The sequence below is a fragment of the Aegilops tauschii genome, chromosome 3 (genome assembly GCF_002575655.3).
Source record: "Aegilops tauschii subsp. strangulata cultivar AL8/78 chromosome 3, Aet v6.0, whole genome shotgun sequence".
NCBI lineage: Eukaryota > Viridiplantae > Streptophyta > Magnoliopsida > Poales > Poaceae > Aegilops > Aegilops tauschii.
In genome coordinates, this window is record NC_053037.3 from 365,835,898 (window position 1) to 365,860,552 (window position 24,655).

Below are 24,655 nucleotides of genomic sequence, written 5' to 3' on the forward strand. Positions count from 1 at the left end.
GAATGAAGGGGTTACTCCCCGATCATTGACTATCACAATAATATTTTGTATTATACTCAATGGGCTTGTTAAACTCAACCGACTGAGATTTAATCAAGTCTCAGTCGACCTTGCAACATTTTGCCCCATTGTTTTGGAACATTTCTTCCTACCGGTTGCAGCATACTTCTTGCTGGTTGTAGCATGTTGTCCCTTATCAGTTGTCGCACATTATCTGACCGGTCGCAATGTCCTTCATTGACGGTTGTAGCATATGTCGTCGTTGCTTGCACTACTGTAGCAACATTTTTCATAGTCGTTTGAAGCATCTAGTTGTGCTGGTCGTAGCACCACAACTACACTGACGTCACTCGACTGAGACTTCGTTAAGTCTCAATCGAGTGAGTTCAGGAGACACCCTATAATCAGTGATATAGGCGTAGCAACATTTTTCATAGTCGTTTGAAGCATCTAGTTGTGCTGGTCGTAGCACCACAACTACACTGACATCACTCGACTGAGACTTCGTTAAGTCTCAATCGAGTGAGTTCTGGAGACACCCTATAATCAGTGATATAGGCATAGAGCTACGCAGCATGAAACCGACTAACCTGGACCAAGCCCAAAATCGCATTACTAACAGAAGTATGATATCCATTGGGCAATATTTTTGACCAAACAATTTGTTGAGAGTATTTCGGCCAATTGTTTGTGGAAGGTCAAACGTCTCTCCGTACGTCTATTTCAAAGTACTCGACTGACGACGGAATCAACCCTCGCATTCCTACTTCTTTTTGTCCTTAGACATATCATTCTGCGTAATGATTGATTAGTTTAAATTTTATGAGTACACCGTCACATACACACACAAAAAAAAACTGTACCACGCTGACTCGCCGAGAGCCAATGCCGTTCATGCACGGTCAGAACAGATCCGAAGACGCGATGCCGATCCCGGAGCCGAGTACGGTGGAGTCGTCCGTGCGGTCCAACGTAGCAACTAGCAAGCGCGCATGGCTTGAACACGTCTCCACTCCGCCTCGCCACGCCTCGCCCTATACGTACGTACACACCGGACTTGAAGTCCGCATGTCCCAATGGCCGGACGCCGGCATTTCTTCCGTCACCGAACGCCACCTCACATCTAGTATTGCTTATCTTGCTTTTTAATCATTATTATATCAATTTATAATTGCCGGTCAAAGCTTGATAACCTTGCATTCCTTTCCCGCTGGGATAGAATAAACAAGGTCTCTACGTCTACAGCCCAACAACTCCCTCGGATGGAGACGACCTCTACCAGCATCAGTTGCTGCTCCTTTGTCCGCCTGCGATTCCGATGCCAAACCCACACACGCAACGCAAGCACATATGGATTGACTGCTCCCCAACCCCAGCTCCAGCTCCTCCCATCCGTCTAGACGGTCATATATAGCTCAATAGCTGCTCCGGCCGCGCGGACCGGCAGGTAGAAAGGTCACAGGTCACAACTCACAAGCCGATCCCAGAGAAAGGAGGAGGGTGTTGGCTTAGCTAGCTGGAGATCCACCACAGAGCGAGCATCGATCAAGCGGGCTAACCAGAGAAAGGAGGAGGGTGTTAACCAGGCGGGCATGGCGGGGCTGCAGCGGTCGAGCGAGACGTTCCGGCGGTCGGGGTCGTCAGGGATGGTGTGGGAGGACAAGCAGCAGCTGTCGGCGTCGGGCAAGGAGGCGGCGGCCCCGGCGCGGATGCAGCGGAGCGGCTCCAGCGGGGGGCACGGCGGGTACAGGGCGGGGCACGTCCAGCCGGCGCTCGACCCACCCTCCCCGCGCGTCGCCGCCTGCGGCTTCTGCAGCCTCTTCGGCAAGCAGGCGCCCCAGCCGCAGCACCGCGCGGGCGGCGGCAGCGCCAAGGGGAAGCGCCGGTGAGCGAGGGACCAGCTTGCCGCTTGCGTTACTTGTGCGCGCAGCTATGTACATGTATGCCAGCCAGACTTGTGCCTCTGATTCTGTTGGACACGGCTCCTTCTTACGCTAGACTTAGTACGAATGATGCGGGGGCGTTGGTGTTGATGTCAACGTGTATGAGTTTTTTTCTTGAATATGCACGAGTGTGCATATCATATATTAAAAAGAAAGGCCAAGAATGCCTCCATCGTAATTTATAGGGTTTTGTTGTTACAAGCTAATCCTCATCACTTACCCACCTCTCTATCCTAGCGAAGAAGGGCATTACATTTCCTCGTAATAACCCAGCGGTTGACCAAGAGGAACCCTCAGAGCACACCTTTCTTAGTAACTGCTCAACCGAAGGATGCACGCCCTCAAAGACAATGGCATTTCTATGCTTCCACAACTCCCACCAAGTAAGCGCGAAGATGGTGCGAAGGTCCTTCGTGCTGACGTTGTTCGATCCATGCTTGTCGACTGCCCACTCCACCAGCGAGTCTTGGGCAGTAGGAATCCAACTCGGTGTCCCCAACGCAACGAAGATCGCTGCCCAAACTGTCCGAGCAAAAACACATGTGAGTAGAACATGATTGATCGTTTCCTCCTCTTGATCACAAAAAGGACATGCGGCCTGGTGAGGTAGGCCTCTGCGCGCAAAGCGATCCGAGGTCCAACATCTGTCCTTCATGGCTAGCCATGTGAAAAACCTGCATTGCATAGGAGCACGTGATTTCCATGTCAGGTCCGCCGTTGGGATCACCTCCCGGCCCCAGAAAGCTGTCGCATAAGCCGATTTCACGGAGAACTATCCATTAGTCTCCCACGACCATGCTATCTCATCCGGCTCCTCGTCAGAAAGTTCCCAACCATTGAGCACCTGCCATAGCGCTAGAAACTGATGCAAGGTTTCCGGTCCAAGGTTGGGGCTGATGTCCATCGCCCAAGAACCGTACTCCATGGCCGTACTGACCATCCTCAGGTTGCGAGTGCGCGGGGGGGGGGGGGGGGGGGGGGCACCAAATCATAGACTCGCGGCGCCAACTCCTGTATTCTTTGCCTATGTAGCCATCGGTCCCCCCAGAAGCGTGTTGTTCGTCCCGGCCGCACACTGCTCCTCATGGCTGCTTGGCATAGCATTTGTGCTTCTTCCGGGACTTTGATTTTGAATTCCTTCCAGGGTCTTGACTCATCAGTCCTCGTGAGCCACAACCAGCGAGCTTGCATGGCGATATTCATCCATCTTAGATTTGGCAACCCCAATCCACCTGCCCACTTCGGCGTACAAACCATATCCCATGCAACAGCACAGTTACCACCGTTTGCCTCAGCTCTTCGGCACCATAAGAAACCACGGCAAATCTTGTTCATTGCCGCTATAGTTTTCGTAGGTAGGTCCAACGCCATCATAGCATGGATCGGCATCGCACACAGGACAGACTGCACAAGAGTTAGTCGCCCACTCTTGGGCATCATAGCTGCCCTCCATTTCGGTAGCTGATTTGCCATGTGATCCACCAAAAATTGCAGCTGCGTTGCGGATTGCTTCCTTAGCGATAGGGGTAGCCCAAGATACTTGATCGGAAACGATCCCAAGGGGCATTGCAACTCATTGCATGCCATTGCAATCTCCTCCTTAGAGCACCTGATAGGTAGGGCCGCGGATTTGCTCATGTTGATTTTCAGCCCTGCTGCCTCCCCAAATATCTCAAACAGAGACTTGCACACCTCAAGGTCCATTGGATTTGGCTTGATAAATAGCACCACGTCGTCAGCGAAGATAGATAGGCGTTTCCTCATGCCAACACACGCCAGGGGTGACAGCACACCTCTAGCCATAGCCACCTCGAACAACCTTTAAAGGGGCTCCATTGTTAGAATGAAGAGCATTGGGGAGATCGGGTCTCCCTGCCTCAGCCCTTTACAATTGTATATCGTGTCTCCCGGATCACCATTCACCATGATCTTGGTGGTCGATGTTGCAAGTATCCCGCATATCCAAGACCTCCACCTTGGTCCGAAGCCCATTTGATTCAACACCTCAATAAGGAAAGGCCACTGGACGGAGTCAAATGCTTTGGATATATCTAGCTTTAGCAGCACACTTGAACTCCTCAAAGCATGCAAACGGCGTGCCATGCTCTGCACAAGCATGAAGTTATCATGCAGCGATCCGCCCTTAACAAACGCACTCTGGTGGTTCCCAACCAGCTTGGGGAGATCCTCCACCAACCGACAAGCCAAGACCTTTTCAAAGATCTTAATGGCCCCGTGGACAAGGTTTATAGGCCGGAAGTCACTCACCTGCAAAGCCCCCTCCTTCTTGGGCAAAAGTGAGACAAGGGACTTATTGATTGCGGCCAAACCTCTCATGTCCCCCTTGTAGAAACTGTTCATCGCTCTCATGAAATCCACCTTGATTATGTCCCAGCAAGTTGCATAAAAACGACCGGTGAACCCATCCGGCCCTGGAGCGTTGTCCATGGGCATGCTCTTGATTACTTTCTCCACTTCCTCATCCGTGAACGGGCTCTCCAAGTGCTCTAAGTCCAGATGCGGCAAGCCCAACATATCAAGATTGAGGGCATGTGACCTAGCCTCCGCAGCACCAAAAGCTGCACCAAAGTATGCGTCCACCGCCGATGCCACCTCGTCCTGCCCAGAGTACAAGTTGCCGTTGTGCTTCACTACTCTTATGATATTCTTTCTCTGCCTATGACTAGCTTGCTGATGGAATAGCCTAGTATTTCCGTCACCCTCACGTAGTTGCAACAGCCTTGATCGTTGCCTTGCTATCGTCCTCTCCAGAGAGCTCAAGCCCAGCAACTTCTTCTTTAGACATTTCCTTAGTGCCCTCTCAGCGTCAGATAGCGCTCTTGTCTCCATGGCAATGTCGAGCTGTTTGATAACTTCAAGCGCAATCAATATTTGCAGTTTCACATTACCGATCCAACGGTCACTCCACCTTTGGAGGCTCACAACAGTTGCCCTCAACTTGTTATGCAGCGTGAGGTAGTCATTGGTGGCCACAAGTGTGGTGGACCAAGCCAGCTTGACTACATCCATGAAACCCTCGGCTCGAATCCAGAACAATTCAAACTTGAAACGGCTCTTCATATTAATGCTCACATTCATATCTAGCATCAACGGGCAATGGTCAGACACAGCCGTGCCCAGTGCCGAAAGGAAACTTGTTGGATAGGCCTCGTCCCAGTCATTTGAAGCAAACACGTGATCAATCTTCTCGAAAGTAGCCACTCTTCGTTCATTCGACCAGGTGTATCTTCTGCCGTTCAAATATATCTCTTTTAGTTCCAAGGCGTTAAGCTTAGCCCGAAACCTCCCCATCATTCTTCGGTTGATCAAGGCATTGTTCTTATCCTCCTCGCAAGTGATCAGATTAAAATCTCCGGCCACGAGCCAAGGCCCAGCGTGCAGGTCTCGAATATCCACTAAATCTTGTAGGAACTCTACCTTCTCTTCCTCATCTTGTGGCCCATATACACATGTGAGCCACCAGGGCTGGTTGTCCTCAGGGCATTTGACAAGCACAGTTAATGTATGGTTGGTATAGTGCGGGTTAGAGAGTTGAGTCATCGTGGCATCCCAGGCCACCAAGATCCCACCACGTGTTCCAGACGCAGGCAAATAGAAAAACTTCTCAAACTTAGCACCGAGGCATTGCCGTACAACGTTTAGCGATACATCATGCAACTTAGTTTCTTGGAGACACACAATGGCAGGACAAGCCTGATTCACCACCTGGAAAACCGCGTTCCGACGAGCGGGCGCATTTAGAGTAAAACTCGTTACTTCTCCTTCCAAGGACTTATGTATTGCTGCTCATACATATCCATGTAGTCGCATCTAATGATGATAGGTCGTCTTGTTCTTGTAATATTAGCGGTTCTGGACGGTCATAAAAGGCGACTTTTTATCTATGTTTGCTGAATTATATAATGAGAATTTAGCTTTGTATAAGTTAAATTTTGGTATTAATTATTACCCTTCTTTCTAAGAAGGAAGATGCTATTAAGATTCAGCAGTTTCGACCAATTTTTGTTTTAAATATAAGTTTCAAAATATTCACAAAAGTGGCAACTAATCGTGCTACGGCGATCGCTCACACAGTCAGCGTTCAAGCCAGGGCGACACATCCTGGGGGAGTTGTTGTCTTGCATGAAACGATTCACGAGCTACACTTGAAGAAACTTGATGGAGTTGTCTTCAAAGTGGATTTTGAAAAAGTCTATGATAAAGTTAAATGGCCATTCTTGCAACAATGTATGCGCATGAAAGGCTTCCCGAGAAAATGGTGCCAATGGATTGACACATTTGTCAAAGGGGGCAGCGTAAGTGTCAAGGTAAATAATGACCTTAGTCACTTTTTCCAGACACAAAAGGGTTTGCGACAAGGAAACCCTATGTCGCCTATTCTTTTCAATATTGTGGCAGACCTTCTAGCGGTTCTCATTAGCCGAGCCAAGGTAGCAGGTCATGTTGCGGGCTTAATTCCTCATCTTGTGGACAGTGGGGTATCGGTACTTCAGTATGCCGATGACACCATCATCTTCATGGAACATGACATTGAAAAGGCAAAAGATATGAAACTTATTCTTTGTTTATTCGAGCAGTTATATGGTCTCAAAATTAACTTTCACAAGAGCGAACTCTTCTGCTTTGGAAAAGCCAAAGAAGAAGAGGATCAGTACAAACAACTGTTTGGTTGTGAGTCAGGATCTTTCCCCTTTAGATACCTTGGTATCCCAATCCATTTTCGTAAAGTTCTTAATAAGGAATGGAAAGGTATTGAGGATCGATTTGAGAAAAAGTTGAGTTGTTGGATTGGTAATCTTTTGTCTTATGGGGCAAGGCTCACCTTAATCAATGCCGTTCTCACAAGCTTACCTATGTTCATGTTATCTTTCTTTCAAATACCTAAGGGGTAGAAAAAAATTAGATTACTACAGATCCAGGTTTTTCTGGCAGTCTGATGAACATAAGCGTAAATACCGCCTGACAAGGTGGGATATGATCTGCCGCCCTAAAGACCAAGGAGGCCTAGGGGTGGAAGACCTTGAGATTAAAAATAAGTGTTTGTTGAGAAAATGGCTTTACAAGATACTTATTGACGACGGGGTTTGACAAGAATTACTTAGGAATAAGTACCTTCATTCAAAAACCCTCTCTGAGGTTCAGGCAAAACCAACAGACTCGCCTTTCTGGAAAGGACTCATGGGCATTAAAAATGATTTTTTTCGCAAAGGGACATTCATTGTATGAAATGGTCTAACTACTAGGTTCTAGGAAGATGCATGGCTAGGGGACATGCCACTAGCCATGCAATACCCTCGTCTCTATCATATTGTGCAGCGGAATGATGTCTTCGTTGCCTCTGTGATGGGCCACATACCGTTGAATGTTGCCTTTAGAAGACAACTGAGTGGGGACAAATGGACAGACTGGTTAAACCTTGTTGAAAGGTTGATGATGGTTAACCTTTCACACGAACGAGACAAATGGACAGACTGGTTAAACCTTGTTGAAAGGTTGATGATGGTTAATCTTTCACACGAACGAGACACATTCTGTTGGAAGTTGACTACTTCTGGTGCCTTCATAGTCAAATCCATGTATACATACCTCATCAACTATGGACAACCTTTTCACCACAAGTATATATGGAAAATGAAAGTCCCACTGAAAATAAAAATCTTCATGTGGTATTTGGATCGCAAGGTCATCCTGGCAAAAGATAATCTAAAAAAAGAGATTGGCAAGGATGCACTAAGTGTTGCTTTTGTGGCAATGAAGAGTCGATTCAACATCTATTCCTTCAAGGTTTTTTTATATTGGTGCCCCTGGTTCCTTAGCCATGCTCATTCATCCCCACGCTCTTAACTTTTGCTCACTTTTCCCCACTCCCTTGCCCGAAACCCTCAGAACTGGTCACAAATGGTGGATGTCGTCGAGTCAGTGCTTTGACCGTTAACTCTGACGAGTGGGGCCATGTTGACTGTGTCACCCGTTGGACCTGATGAGTGGGCTTGCATTGGGCGGTGCCGCTGTTCACCCATTGGGCCGTGGTTAGACTGTTGGGCCCTGCGCGCGCCGCAACGACAGAAGCCTGTTATGCATGCACGACATGTCCAGCTAGCCTGCTATGCATGCACGTAGCTAGCCTACCTACATGCGCCGCTGCCCGCCGCCACGATGCGCTGCCAACCTCTTTCTGCACGCAAGCCGCCACGGACACTGACCGGCCTCTTTATTCACGCGAGCCGCGACGGACGTAGGGACGGTTGCTGCCGCTGGTTCGTCTCATCTCACACGCGTGTCTCCTCGATGTAGAGCATTTTTACACTTTTCGATCAACTCGCATCTATTCAACGTGGCAATTAAAACATGTTGGCAATTAAAGTGGCATATCGATCGACGCAGCTCGTTTGAACGTAGCAAATCCAAAGCGCGTCCGATGCCACTCCCCTTCCCCTTTCCCAATTTAAACCACCACCCCTCCACCTATTCTCCACACATCCATTTGCGCCGCCCCTTCTTTTCTTCACCCAAACCCAGAGCACTCTCAAAGCGAGGCGAGGATGCAGTACAACGGCCCCACCTTCGAGCTCCCACCGACCGTGTCAGAGAGACGGTATCCGGCCGGCGTCGTCGTGGAGAGGACGCTCCGCGTGTGGGCGTTCTCACGCTGGAGGGGTGCAAGGGGGTTTGCCAAGTGGTTCCTCGGTGCGGGCTTCGCCCACCTCCCGGCGGGCTCGCCGGTGATGTTCCAACTGGAGGAAGTGTGTCCAAACTCCAGCACTCCACTGATAGGGCTCATCGTCACCTTCACCAACAGATTTGATGTGTACTACCTCCTCGGCAAGGTGTTTTTGTGTGGATGCGAATTCATCGCATTCACAACCCACAACATCTTCACAAACTTCGACTGCATCTTCCCCATCCGTGACGGTATGCACAACCTCCCCTACTACCTCGGCGAGGACGGCATGAAGGAGGAGCATTGAAGAGAAGGCGCAGTGAAGATGGTGGTGAAGGCCCGGCCGGTCTCGTGAAGCTTGTCTTGCTCGCTAGGGCTTTTTATATATTTTTATGGTATGTCGTTGGTTGTACCGTGAACTCTTTTATGCACCCTATGTTTTATGTAAGAACTATGCTATGCTTTCTACTTTCTATGTTATGGATGTATGCTTGCTATATAAGATATCGGTAGATGGATATGGTGTCGTAGCCGAGCCGTAGACATGCTCTCTAGATGCATATGGTGCTGTAGCCGAGCCCTAGACATGCTCTCTAGATGGATCTGGTGCCGTAGCCGAGCCCTAGACATGCTCTCTAGATGGATATGGTGGCTAATGGTGCCACCCGACTTTAATTTAGACGTGGTGAAAGGATAGATATAATTGACTAGAGGGGGGGGGGTGAATAGGCAACTAACAATTTTTAGCTTTTCTTTACCAATTTAAACTTTGCATCAAAATAGGTTGTCTAGATATGCAACTAGGTGAGCAACCTATATGATGCAACAACAACAAGCACACGAGCAAGCAAGGGATATAACACAAATAAGCTTGCACAAGTAAAGGCACGAGATAACCAAGAGTGGAGCCGGTGAAGACGAGGATGTGTTACCGAAGTTCCTTCCTTTTGAGGGGAAGTACGTCTCTGTTGGAGCGGTGTGGAGGCACAATGCTCCCCAAGAAGCCACTAGGGCCACCGTATTCTCCTCACGCCCTCACACAATGCGAGATGCCGTGATTCCACTATTGGTGCCCTTGGAGGCAGCACCGGACCTTTACAAACAAGGTTGGGGCTATCTCCACAACTTAATTGGAGGCTCCCAACGACACCACAAAGCTTCACCACAATGGAATATGGCTCCGCGGTGTCCTCAAACGTCTAGGGTGCTCAAACACCCAAGAGTAACAAGATCCGCAAGGGATTAGTGGGGGGAATCAAATTTCTCTTGGTGGAAGTGTAGATCGGGGCCTTCTCAACCAATCCCTAGAAAATCAACAAGTTTGATTGGCTAGGGAGAGAGATCGGGCGAAAATGGAGCTTGGAGCAACAATGGAGCTTGGGGTGGAAGAGGTGGTCAACTCAGAGAAGAAGACACCCCTTATATAGTGGAAGAACAAATCCAACCGTTATCCACCAACTCAGCCTGCGTAGCATGGTACTACCGCGCCGGGGAAGCGGTACTACCGCAGGGCACCGCGGTACTACCGCCCGTGCAGCAGAAACCAGAGCAACCCTGATGCGATGAAGCAGAGGGCGGTAGAACCGCTGGCGCGGTACTACCGCTCCCCCTTGCGGTACTACCGCAAGGCAGGGATAGTCTAGATTTTGGGAAGGCACGGACATATAAAAATACATCTGTGGAAACTTCCACTTTGTTGGGATCTATGCAAAAATCCGACACGGTAGTACTGCAAGCCAGGAGTGGTACTACCGCGCGGGGCGCGGATGTAAAAAATTACATCTGACCCTACAGCCGCGCATGCTGCTGAGCCAGGCCAGAGCGCACGGTACTACCGCGTAGGGCGCGGATGTAAAAAATTACATCCGCCCCTACTACCGCAAAAGCTGCAGCGCCTGACCTGAGACCACAGTACTACTGCTCCACGGAAGCAGTACTACCGTTGGCGCTTGCGGTACTACTGCGCCAGAGGCCGGTACTACCGCTCCTAGGAGCAGTACTACCGCATGCCCAAGATCAGCAATCACGACATTTTTGCATAGACAAGAAAAGACGGAGGATGCTCCAAAGTGCCAAAGGAAAGGTGGTGCAAATGGAGTAGACGTGTACGTGATGATTCCACCCAAACCTTTCCAAAGCGGACCCCCTCTTAATAGTACAGCTTTCCTACGACTCAAATCCACCGAAAAGAAACGTAGAGAAACGCCGTCTTCAATAGTCTTCGAGGGGCACCAAATCGTCTTGTGCCAAGTCATGATATATCTTAAATACTCAATGCACACGATTAGTCCGCAAAAGCATTGTCATCAATCACCAAAACAACTAAGGGATAAATATGCCTTTACAATCTCCCCCTTTTTGGTGGATTGATGACAATACGGGATTTGCACAAAGGGAGATAAAATAAACATGGGCAAACCCCACATCTATAAAATATAGACGGGGTCCCCCTAGATGTGTGCTATTAAGAGAAGTGCTTTGGACTGCATGGCACACATTCTAGGATCAACACTCCCCCTATATTTTATAGACAAGGCATATCTTGCAACAATAAAGCTAACACTAAGCAAGATGATAGATATGAGCATAAAGTAAATAGCACAAGATAGCATAAGCTCAATAAGGTATGATAGAGTGCATATGTCTTACACCATATGATAGAAAGGTCTCACAAGCGCAAACCAAACCAAAGCAAACGAGGTTCAACGGAACGAAAGCAAACGAAACAAACACGGCACACGACTCGCAAATCCTACTCTCTCTCCCCCTTTGGCATCGAGACGCCAAAAAGGCAGAGAGGACACCTACAACACAAGTGGTGGCTCAAGCGGAGTAATCACTCGCACGCTCTCCGTCGGACTCGGCGGCGGGGATGGGCTCCTCCTCAGAATCAGTCCACTTGTAGCCCTGTTTCGTGATACGCCTCCAACGTATCTATAATTTTTGATTGCTCCATGCTATATTATCTACTATTTTGGACATTATTGGGCTTTATTATTCACTCTTATATTATTTTTGGGACTAACCTATTAACCGGAGGCCCAGCCCAGAATTGCTGTTTTTTGCCTATTTCAGAGTTTCGCAGAAAAGGAATATCAAATGGAGTCCAAACGGAATGAAACCTTCGGGAACGTGATTTTTAGGAAGAATATGATCAAGGAGACTTGGACCCTATGTCAAGAAACAAAGGAGGAGGCCACGAGGTAGGGGCGCGCCTACCCCCCAAGGGCGCGACCTCCACCCTCATGGGCCCCCTGTTGCTCCACCGACGTACTCCTTCCTCCTATATATACCTACATACCCCCAAACGATCAGATACGGAGCCAAAAACCTAATTCCACCGCCGCAACCTTCTGTACCCACGAGATCCTATCTTGGGGCCTGTTCCGGGGCTCCGCCGGAGGGGGCATCCATCACGGAAGGCTTCTACATCATCACCATAGCCTCTCCGATGAAGTGTGAGTAGTTTACTTCAGACCTTCGGGTCCATAGTTATTTTCTAGATGGCTTCTTCTCTCTTTTTGGATCTCAATACAATGTTCTCCCCCTCTCTCGTGGAGATCTATTCGATGTAATCTTGTTTTGCGGTGTGTTTGTTGAGACCGATGAATTGTGGGTTTATGATCAAGTTTATCTATGAACAATATTTGAATCTTCTCTGAATTCTTTTATGTATGATTGGTTATCTTTGCAAGTCTCTTCGAATTATCAGTTTGGTTTGGCCTACTAGATTGATCTTTCTTGCAATGGGAGAAGTGCTTAGCTTTGGGTTCAATCTTGCGGTGTCCTTTCCCAGTGACAGTAGGGGCAGCAAGGCACCTATTGTATTGTTGCCATCGAGGATAACAAGATGGTTTTTTTTATCATATTGCATGAATTTATCCCTCTACATCATGTCATCTTGCTTAAGGCGTTACTCTGTTTTTATGAACTTAATACTCTAGATGCATGCTGGATAGCGGTCGATGAGTGGAGTAATAGTAGTAGATGCAGGCAGGAGTCGGTCTACTTGTCTCGGACGTGATGCCTATATACATGATCATACCTAGATATTCTCATAACTATGCTCAATTCTGTCAATTGCTCAACAGTAATTTGTTCACCCACCGTAAAATACTTATGCTCTCGAGAGAAGCCACTAGTGAAACCTATGGCCCCCAGGTATATCTTCATCATATTAATCTTCCAAACACTTATTTATTTCCTTTGCTTTTATTTTACTTTGCATCTTTATCACAAAAATACCAAAAATATTATCCTATCATATCTATCAGATCTCACTCTCGTAAGTGACCGTGAAGGGATTGACAACCCCTTATCGCGTTGGTTGCGATGATTTATTTGTTTTGTGTAGGTGCGAGGGACTCGCGCGTAGCCTCCTACTGGATTGATACCTTGGTTCTCAAAAACTGAGGGAAATACTTACGCTACTTTGCTGCATCACCCTTTCCTCTTCAAGGGAAAACCAACGCAGTGCTCAAGAGGTAGCATTTCGCCATCCATTCGGCCTCTGGAGTGATGTGCTTCTCGGACCCACTGGATATGTTCTCGCCAAACGTCGTCAAGATCCTCTTGTCGCGGCGGCGACTCTCCTTGGAAGAAACATGAGTCCGGTACTGCCCCTTTGCTTGCATGCAGAACAGGGCCTTCATCTTGGCCTTCAGCTTCTTAGCCCATGAGGGCTCAGTAGAGGGAGGGGCATACCCAGCAGAGCTGTCCTCATCCGCTTCCTCCTCCTCAATCTCATCCTCATCAACTTCCATTCTAGCAGCCTCAGCCTCAGCACGAGTAGTTGTGTTAGCACATTGGGGCTTGATGCGGAGTCTGATGGGGTCATGACGGATCCAGTCAGGGGCCAAAAACTCCTCCTCCGGGTAGAGCTTCTCCCACGTCCTCGAGATCAAGAGAAACAGGTAAGGTCCATAGATGGGAACCTTGCGGTTGAACACCGCAAACCGAAGCTCGCACCACATGATGTGGGAGACGTCAAGTGGTCGAGTCTGAGTAAGAAGCGCCTCCTCACAAATGAGCATCATGTCCACAAGATAGGCATGCACCTTGTCCTTGCACCCTGTACATAATGTCAAGGAAAGGGTTCATCACTCACGCCTTCTTGCCACTGGGAAGAGTCTTCTCAACCTAATACTGCTGGAGCTTGTTCTTGCTAGCTGACTCGATGTTGGCATGAGGGCGAACGCCAACGGGCGTGTTGAGCCCCTCATCAGATACGTGGAGAAAATCCATGAAGTCCTTCCACGTAGCAGTCATCTGGTGTCCATTGGTCATCCAGGTCGTCCTCCGTTCCTCATCAGTATGAAAGTGAATCGAAGCAAAGAACTGGGCCACAATCTCGGGATCAAAGTCCAGGTGGAAAGAGATCACGTCCTCAATGGCAAACTGCTCCACGAGATCCAAAGCCTCACCAAAGTAGGCACGGTGCTTATCCTCCCTCATGTGATTCATGTCAATCCAGTGCACGTCCACATATATGTTCTGCTTGGCCTTGATCAAATCCAGATAAATGAAATTCTGCTGCTTGGTCCAGAACATATCATTCCCTCTGAAGTTGGCACGAGGATTCACATAAGGGTTGATCCTCCTTCGAGTGACAAACTTAGCCAGTGGTATCTCATCCATGCCCATGGAGGGCTCCTTGTTCTTGGTGGCGGTGGTCTTGGTCCTGCGTTGGGGGCATTGGAGCCCTCTGGAGCTTCGTCTTGGTTGCGCAGACGCTTGGAGCCCGTGCCACGGCCGGGATTGGAACGGCGTGCAGGAGCACCGGAGCCACCACCTATGACACAAAACACACGAACATGCAAGAAAGACAAGAAGGATCAATGCAAAAGCCACGACAAAACAAGTGAAACAAGTAGAACTAGCAATAGGTAATTGCCATCTTGGAGATTTGACAACAACGGTAGTACCGCAGGGATGCGCGGAACTAAAATTTTAGTGCCACTCCTAGTCACGGTAGTACCGCGCCAGGGCACGGTAGTACCGCGTCTTGGAGCAGAAGTAAGATTTTAGTGCCGCGCCTCGCGTGGTAGTACCGCTCCTGAGGAGTGGTAGTACCGTACGAGCGGTAGTACCGCACCGGAGATGCGGTAGTACCGCACGGGGTCAGATCCGATCTTACAAACGAATCTGGGCACAACCGTGACAACGAAGCGGTAATATGGTTGATCAAATCTATCAAGGGGCAACATACCAATTACTATCTCTACGCAATACTACTCTCCTAGATCCTACTCTTGCAAAGATTTGGCCCAAAATCTCAAGAACAACATGCATCTCCCCAAAAACCTAGAAACGAAAGAACAAACCAAAGAGAGAGGGATTTGGGGAGAAACCTTGTTCCATGGCAAGAGGAAGTGGTGGGAAACGATCCCACTGGACGGAATCCGAGGAGAGCGGCCAGAGACGGAGATCCGGCGAGGGTCTCCTGCTACCTCTTGAGCACTGCGTTGGTTTTCCCTTGAAGAGGAAAGGGTGATGCAGCAAAGTAGCGTAAGTATTTCCCTCAGTTTTTGAGAACCAAGGTATCAATCCAGTAGGAGGCTACGCATGAGTCCCTCGCACCTACACAAACAAATAAATCCTCGCAACCAACGCGATAAGGGGTTGTCAATCCCTACACGGTCACTTACGAGAGTGAGATCTGATAGATATGATAAGATAATATTTTTGGTATTTTTATGATAAAGATGCAAATTAAAGAAAGTAAAATAAAAACGGCGCAAGAAATAGCTAAGTGTTGGAAGATTAATATGATTGAAAATAGACCCGGGGGCCATAGGTTTCACTAGTGGCTTTTCTCAAGAGCATAAGTATTTTATGGTGGGTGAACAAATTACTGTTGAGCAATTGATAGAATTGAGCATAGTTATGAGAATATCTAGGTATGATCATGTATATAGGCATCACGTCCGAGACAAGTAGACCGACTCCTGCCTGCATCTACTACTATTACTCCACACATCGACCGCTATCCAACATGCATCTAGAGTATTAAGTTCATAAGAACAGAGTAACGCTTTAAGCAAGATGACATGATGTAGAGGGATAAATTCATGCAATATGATAAAAAACCCCATCTTGTTATCCTCGATGGCAACAATACAATACGTGCCTTGCTGCCCCTACTGTCACTGGGAAAGGACACCGCAAGATTGAACCCAAAGCTAAGCACTTCTCCCATTGCAAGAAAGATCAATCTAGTAGGCCAAACCAAACTGATAATTCGAAGAGACTTGCAAAGATAACCAATCATACATAAAATAATTTAGAAGATTCAAATATTGTTCATAGATAAACTTGATCATAAACCCACAATTCATCGGTCTCAACAAACACACTGCAAAAGACATCGAATAGATCTCCACAAGAGAGGGGGAGAACATTGTATTGAGATCCAAAAAGAGAGAGGAAGCCATCTAGCTAATAACTATGGGCCCGAAGGTCTGAAGTAAACTACTCACACATCATCGGAGAAGCTATGGTGTTGATGTAGAAGCCCTCCGTGATCGATGCCCCCTCTGGCTGAGCTCCGGAACAGGCCCCAAGATGGGATCTCACGGGTATAGAAGGTTGCGGCGGTGGAATTAGGTTTTTGGCTCCGTCTCTGGTAGTTTGGGGGTACGAAGGTATATATAGGAGGAAGGAGTACGTCGGTGGAGCAACGTGGGGCCCATGAGGTTGGAGGGCGTGCCCAAGGGGGTAGGTGCGCCCCCTACCTTGTGGCTTCCTGGTAGCTTTCTTGACGTAGGGTCCAAGTCCTCTGGATCATGTTCGTTCCAAAAATCACGTTCCCGAAGGTTTCATTCCGTTTGGACTCCGTTTGATATTCTTTTTCTGCGAAACTCTGAAATAGGCAAAAAACAACAATTCTGGGCTGGGCCTCCGTTTAATAGGTTAGTCCCAAAAATAATATAAAAGTGAATAATAAAGCCCAATAATGTCCAAAACAGAAGATAATATAGCATGGAGCAATCAAAAATTATAGATACGTTGGAGACGTATCAAGCATCCCCAAGCTTAATTCCTGCTCGTCCTCGAGTAGGTAAATGATAAAAACAGAATTTTTTATGTGGAATGCTACTTGGCATAATTTCAATGTAATTCTTCTTAATTGTGGTATGAATATTCAGATCCGAAAGATTCAAGATAAAAGTTCAATATTGACATAAAAATAATAATACTTCAAGCATACTAACTAAGCAATTATGTCCTCTCAAAATAATATGGCCAAAGAAAGTTCATCCCGACAAAATCATATAGTTTAGTCATGCTCCATTTTCGTCACACAAGAATGCTCTCATCATGCACAACCCCGATGACAAGCCAAGCAATTGTTCCATACTTTAGTAATCTCAAACTTTTTCAACCTTCACGCAATACATGAGCGTGAGCCATGGATATAGCACTATGGGTGGAATAGAATATGATGATGGGGGTTATGTGGAGAAGACAAAAAACGAGAAAGTCTCACATCGACGAGGCTAATCAATGAGCTATGGAGATGCCCATCGATTGATGTTAATGCAAGGAGTAGGGATTGCCATGCAACGGATGCACTAGAGCTATAAATATATGAAAGCTCAACAAAAGAAACTAAGTGGGTGTGCATCCAACTTGCTTGCTCACGAAGACCTAGGGCACTTGAGGAGGCCCATTGTTGGAATATACAAGCCAAGTTACATAATGAAAAATTCCCACTAGTAGGGATTATGGTGCTACTTTGAAGCACAAGTGTGGTAAAAGGATAGTAACATTGTCCCTTCTCTCTTTTTCTCTCATTTTTTTGGGCCTTCTCTCTCTTTTTTTATGGCCTTTCTCTCTTTTTTTCCTCACTTGGGACAATGCTCTAGAAAATGATGATCATCACACTTCTATTTATTTACAACTCAATGATTACAACTCGATACTAGAACAGAGTATGACTCTATATGAATGCCTCCGGCGGTGTACCGGGATATGCAATGAACCAAGAGTGACATGTATGAAAGAATTATGAACGGTGGCTTTGCCACAAATACTATGTCAACTACATGATCATGCAAAGCAATATGACAATGATGAACGTGTCATGATAAACGGAACGGTGGAAAGTTGCATGGCAATATATCTCGGAATGGCTATGGAAATGCCATAATAGGTAGGTATGGTGGCTGTTTTGAGGAAGATATAAGGAGGTTTATGTGTGAAAGAGTGTATCATATCACGGGGTTTGGATGCACCGGCGAAGTTTGCACCAACTCTCAATGTGAGAAAGGGCAATGCACGGTACCGATGAGGCTAGCAATGATGGAAAGGTGAGAGTGCGTATAATCCATGGACTCAACATTAGTCATAAAGAACTCACATACTTATTGCAAAAATCTACAAGTCATCAAAAACCAAGCATTACGCGCATGCTCCTAGGGGGATAGATTGGTAGGAAAAGACCATCGCTCGTCCCCAACCGCCACTCGTAAGGAGGACAATCAAAGAACACCTCATGTTTCAAGTTTGTTACATAACGTTTACCATATGTGCATGCTACGGGACTTGCAAACTTCAACACAAGTATTTCTAAAATTCACAACTACTCAACTAGCACAACTTTAATATCACTACCTCCATGTCTCAAAACAATCATCAAGCATCAAACTTCTCTTAGTATTCAAAACACTCATAAGAAAGTTTTTACTAATCTTGAATACCTAGCATATTAGGATTATTTAAGCAAATTACCATGCTATTTAAGGCTCTCAAAATAATCTAAGTGAAGCATGAGAGATCAATAGTTTCTATAAAACAAATCCACCACCGTGCTCTAAAAGATATACGTGAAGTACTAGAGCAAAAACTATATAACTCAAAAGATATAAGTGAAGCACATAGAGTATTCTAATAATTTCCGAATCATGTGTGTCTCTCTCAAAAGGTGTGTAAAGAAAAGACGATTGTGGTAAACTAAAAAGCAAAGACTCAAATCATACAAGACGCTCCAAGCAAAACACATATTATGTGGTGAATAAAAATATAGCTCCAAGTAAAGTTACCGGTGGACGTAGACGAAAGAGGGGATGCCTTCCGGGGCATCCCCAAGCTTTGGCTTTTAGGTGTCCTTAGATTATATTGGGGGTGCCATGGGCATCCCCATGCTTAGGCTCTTGCCACTCCTTGTTCCATAATCCATCAAATCTTTCACCCAAAACTTGAAAACTTCACAACACAAAACTCAGCAGAAAATCTCGTGAGCTCCGTTACCGAAAGAAAACAAAAGACCACTTCAAGTTACTGCAATGAACTCATTCTTTATTTATATTGGTGTTAAACCTACTGTATTCCAACTTCTCTATGGTTTATAAACTATTTTACTAGCCATAGATTGATCAAAATAAGCAAACAACACACGAAAAACAGAATCTGTCAAAAACAGAACAGTCTGTAGTAATCTGTAACTAACGCAAACTTCTGGAACTCCAAAAAATCAGCCAAAATAGGACGACCTAGACAATTTGTTTATTGATCAGAAGCAATTGGAATAAATATTTTATCACATTCTGGTGATTTTTAAAAATTATTTTCGTGAACAGAAAGTTTCTGGAATTTTCTGCAAGATCAAATAACTAACATCCAAGAAGATCCTATAGGTTTAACTTGGCACAAACACTAATTAAAACATAAAAACACATCTAACCAGAGGCTAGAACAAATATTTATTCCTAAACAGAAGCAAAAAGCAAAAAACTAAAAATAAAATTGGGTTGCCTCCCAACAAGCGCTATCGTTTAACGCCCCTAGCTAGGCATAAAAGCAAGGATAGATCTAGGTATTGCCATCTTTGGCTTTCAATTTTTTAGCGGAATCAAGTTCGAATCTGGGAGGTTCTTTACGTTTCCCTTCATATTCGGAAATTTTTAGATCTAAAGAATCCAACCGCTTATTGCAAAGAGTAATCAACATATTCATGCGGTGAATATTTCCGCTAACGTTCTTAAGAGGTTCAAGAGACTTTTGTAAAATTTTCGTTACTTCGAAAATTTTCTCAAAAACTTGTGTTTCTTCCTGGATATGATGAGGCCCCTTTTGTTGAGGTAGTGTTCCCACTATACCTTCTATAACTTCATGCGCAATATGGGGATCAATTTCAATAAAATTGCCTTTGGCAACGCAATCCAAGAGTTGTCTATGAGACATATTCAATCCAACATAAAAATTGCGAAGCAAAATTCTAAGGTTCACTTCAAAGGTACAATTTGGGTAAGACTCCATCATTCTAGACCAGGCATCTTTTAAGTTTTCTCCTTGTCTTTGCTTGAAGTGAAAGACTTCAAACTCAGGGGACAAAGGAGTAGATAAGGGACTAGCCATAACGACAAGCAAACGGTAAAGAGGCAAACGGAAAAGAGAGGGTGAATAAAACGGCAAGGGTGAAGTGGGGGAGAGGAAAACGAGAGGCAAATGGCAAATAATGTAATGCGGGAGATAAGGGTTTGTGATGGGTACTTGGTATGTTGACTTTTGCGTAGACCTCCCTAGCAACGGCGCCAGAAATGGCTTGTTGTCGGGAGTCCAAATCTTGACTTGGCCTTGCGTAAGCCTCCCCGGCAACGGCGCCAGAAATCCTTCTTGCTACCTCTTGAGCACTACGTTGGTTTTCCCTTGAAGAGGAAAGCGTGATGCAGCAAAGTAGCGTAAGTATTTCCCTCAGTTTTTGAGAACCAAGGTATCAATCCAGTAGGAGGCTACGCACGAGTCCCTCACACCTACACAAACAAATAAATCCTCGCAACCAACGCGATAAGGGGTTGTCAATCCCTACACGGTCACTTACGAGAGTGAGATCTGATAGATATGATAAGATAATATTTTTGGTATTTTTATGATACAGATGCAAAGTAAAGAAAGTAAAATAAAAACGGCGCAAGAAATAGCTAAGTGTTGGAAGATTAATATGATGGAAAATAGACCCGGGGGCCATAGGTTTCACTAGTGGCTTCTCTCAAGAGCATAAGTATTTTACGGTGGGTGAACAAATTACTCTTGAGTAATTGACAGAATTGAGCATAGTTATGAGACTATCTAGGTATGATCATGTATATAGGCATCATGTCCGAGACAAGTAGACCGACTCCTGCCTGCATCTACTACTATTACTCCACACATTGACCGCTATCCAGCATGCATCTAGAGTATTAAGTTCATAAGAACAGAGTAACGCTTTAAGCAAGATGACATGATGTAGAGGGATAAATTCATGCAATATGATAAAAACCCCATCTTGTTATCCTCGATGGCAACAATACAATACGTGCCTTGCTGCCCCTACTGTCACTGGGAAAGGACACCACAAGATTGAACCCAAAGCTAAGCACTTCTCCCATTGCAAGAAAGATCAATCTAGTAGGACAAACCAAACTGATAATTCGAAGAGACTTGCAAAGATAACCAATCATACATAAAAGAATTTAGAAGATTCAAATATTGTTCATAGATAAACTTGATCATAAACCCACAATTCATCGGTCTCAACAAACACACCGCAAAAGAAGATTACATCAAATAGATCTCCACAAGAGAGGGGGAGAACATTGTATTGAGATCCAAAAAGAGAGAGGAAGCCATCTAGCTAATAACTATGGACCCGAAGGTCTGAAGTAAACTACTCACACATCATCGGAGAGGCTATGGTGTTGATGTAGAAGCCCTCCGTGATCGATGCCCCCTCCGGCGGAGCTCCGGAACAGGCCCCAAGATGGGATCTCACGGCTACAGAAGGTTGCGGCGGTGGAATTAGGTTTTTGGCGCCGTCACTGGTAGTTTGGGGGTACGTAGGTATATATAGGAGGAAGGAGTACGTCGATGGAGCAACGTGGGGCCCACGAGGGTGGAGGGCGCGCCCCCCTACCTCGTGGCTTCCTGGTAGCTTTCTTGACGTAGGGTCCAAGTCCTGTGGATCATGTTCGTTGCGAAAATCACATTCCCGAAGGTTTCATTCCGTTTGGACTCCGTTTGATATTCTTTTTCTGCGAAACTCTGAAATAGGCAAAAAGCAGCAATTCTGGGCTGGGCCTCCGGTTAATAGGTTAGTCCCAAAAATAATATAAAAGTGAATAATAAAGCCCAATAATGTCCAAAACAGAAGATAATATAGCATGGAGCAATCAAAAATTATAGATACGTTGGAGACGTATCATCTCCGGTGCCGTTCTTGGGCGAGAGAGAGAGACGGCGTGGGGAGAAACAGATGAATGGGTATGGGGAAGTTGGAATCCCCCTGCCCGGTCTTAACCCCCACGCACTCTCGACTGCATGGTAGTACCACGTGTCATCGCGGTAGTACCGCCTGGGCGGAAGTACCGCACCGTGGGCGGTAGTACCGCATCGTGGGCGGTAGTACCGCTCCCCCAGGAGGCAGTAAAAAATTACTGCCGTGCTGGGTGCGGTAGTACCGTGCGCAGCTCCCGCGGTAGTACCGTGGCAAGCCGCGGTAGTACCGTGTGCTCAAGAAAATGCAAGTTTCAAAAATAGAGAAGATAAAAAGGCCTTTGCAAAGCAAACTTCAAGCGAACGGACACACCAAAACGCTGACACACGAGACAACACACACAAGCTCGGCACGAAGAAAGGGAGACAAGAGACAACAAGGACTAAAACAGGCAACACAACCTCTCCAAAGAGAGGGCGGTGGCCGGAGCCACCTATGTTTGAGTCAATTGGTATGGCACCGCGAAGAATTATCCTTGGGCCCATGACCAAAACTCGTCTTTGAAGCACAAGTACCATCAACAATGGCTAATGTGAAAGAGTTGATCAATTTATGCATAATGGGGGGAGGGAGAGTTCATTGAGAGAACAACACTCCCCCTACTCCATGCTTACACCTAAACAAGATAACAAGTTGAGTATGGTGGGGTGTGCAAGGGTTCAAGCAACATTGCTCGAATCAATGATATTTAGCTCATGCCTTAACTCGCGAAATCTTGCTTCATCCAAGGGCTTCGTGAAAATATCTGCAAGATGCATGAGTGTTGACGTAGTTGAGCTTGATCTCCCCTCGCCTAATGTGATCCCGGATGAAGTGATACTGAATCTCAATATGCTTCGTCTTGAAGTGTTGCACCGGGTTGAGAGAAATCTTGATGGCACTTTCATTATCGCACCAAAGAGGCACTTTGTCACAAATGACACCGTAATCCTTTAAAGTTTGCCTCATCCAAAGAAGTTGTGAACAACAACTACCGGCGGCCACATACTCCGCTTCGGTGGACGAGAGAGACACACAACTCCGCTTCTTGGAAGAACAACTTACCAAAGAGCAACCAAGAAATTGGCACCCTCCGGAAGTGGACTTCCTATCCACTTTGTCTCCCGCCCAATCGGAATCCGAATATCCTGCAAGCTTGAAGTTTGCACCTCTTGGATACCATAAGCTAAAGTTTGGGGTATGAGCCAAATATCGAAAGATTCACTTGACCACCACAAAGTACCTTTCCTTAGGTGAGGATTGAAACCGTGCACAAATTCCCACACTCAACATGATATCCGGTCTAGATGCACAAAGGTAAAGCAAGGAGCCAATCATGGAGCGATATACCTTTTGATCCACTGCTTTACCATTGGGATCTATGTCAAGTTGGCATTTGACGGGCATTGGAGTGGAGGCCGGCTTGACATCACTTAGCTTGAATCTCTTGAGCATGTCTTGAGTATATTTGGCTTGGTTGATGAAGGTTCCTTCTCTTCTTTGCTTGACTTCGAACCCGAGAAAGAACTTCAACTCTCCCATCAATGACATCTTGAACTTTGAGGTCATGAGAGCGGCAAATTCCTCATTGAAAGCTTTGTTAGGGGAACCAAAGATAATATCATCAACATATAGTTGGCACACAAACAACTCCCCTTTGACCTTCTTAGCAAAAGAGTGGGGTCGATTTTCCCAACTTCAAATCCACAATCTTGCAACAACTCGGTAAGGTGGTCATACCACGCACGTGGGGCTTGTTTAAGGCCATAGAGTGCCTTATCGAGTTGATACACATGACCGGGAAAGTAGGGATCCTCGAACCCTGGGGGTTGCTTGACATACACCAACTCATTAATAGGACCATTAAGAAAATCACTCTTCACATCCATTTGTTGCAACTTAAAGTTATGATGAGAAGCATAAGCAATCAACAAACAAATGGATTCAAGGCGAGCAATGGGAGCAAAGGTTTCACCGTAGTTGATACCCTCGACTTGGGAGTAGCCTTGTGCTACCAATCTTGCCTTGTTGTGAACGATGGTCCCATGAGCATCTTGCTTGTTCTTGAATATCCACTTGGTTCCAATGACATTTGTGGTTCCCCGTTGGCCTTGGCACCAATTTCCACACCTTGTTGTACTCGAAGTTGTTGAGTTCTTCATGCATGGCATTGAGCCAATCCGGATCTTCGAGCGCCTCATAGACCTTTTGGGGTTCAACACAAGAGACAAACGCGTGATGTTCACAATAGTTTGCCAATTGTCTACGAGTGCTTACCCCCTTTTGAATGCTTCCAAGCACATCCTTCGTGAGATGACCCTTGGTAGAGAGCTTGGATGCAATCTTGGCGGCACGGCGCTCCAATTCCTCCTTGGGGGTGAGTTGAGGAGCGGTCACTTGATCATCTTGAGCGCCGTCTTGAGCTTGTTCTTGATCTTGAGCTTGCTCTTGAACTTGAACTTGCTCGGAGGAGAGAACTTGACCTTGGGCATCACTTGGTGATTCATCACCGTAAAAAGATTGATCTTGCCCTTGGTCTTGTTCATGATGTTGAGGGCCTTCACTTTGTTCTTCGGAAGCATGTGGGCCTTGGGTTGGTGATGGCTCCACTTGAGTGGAGCATTGTCCTTCTCCTTCGGCCACAAGGGGTTCCTCAATGGGTAGAATAAAACCAACTCCCATTCTTCTTATGGCTTGAGGAGGAATTTCATCACCTACATCACAAGTGCCACTTTGCTCCACTTGGGAGCCGTTATTATCATCAAACTCCACGTTACACGTCTCCTCAATAAGTCC

General features: G+C 46.4%; 1 protein-coding gene across 1 annotated transcript; it reads left to right on the top strand.

The window, feature by feature from the left end:
* The first annotated feature begins 1,024 nt into the window (after positions 1-1,024).
* On the top strand, positions 1,025-2,121 carry LOC109760563 (MAPK kinase substrate protein At1g80180). Its single transcript, XM_020319374.3, has one exon. The coding sequence runs from the start codon at positions 1,593-1,595 to the stop codon at positions 1,887-1,889; it is 297 nt and encodes a 98-aa protein (XP_020174963.1). The 5' UTR covers positions 1,025-1,592; the 3' UTR covers positions 1,890-2,121.
* Positions 2,122-24,655: the final 22,534 nt, after the last annotated feature.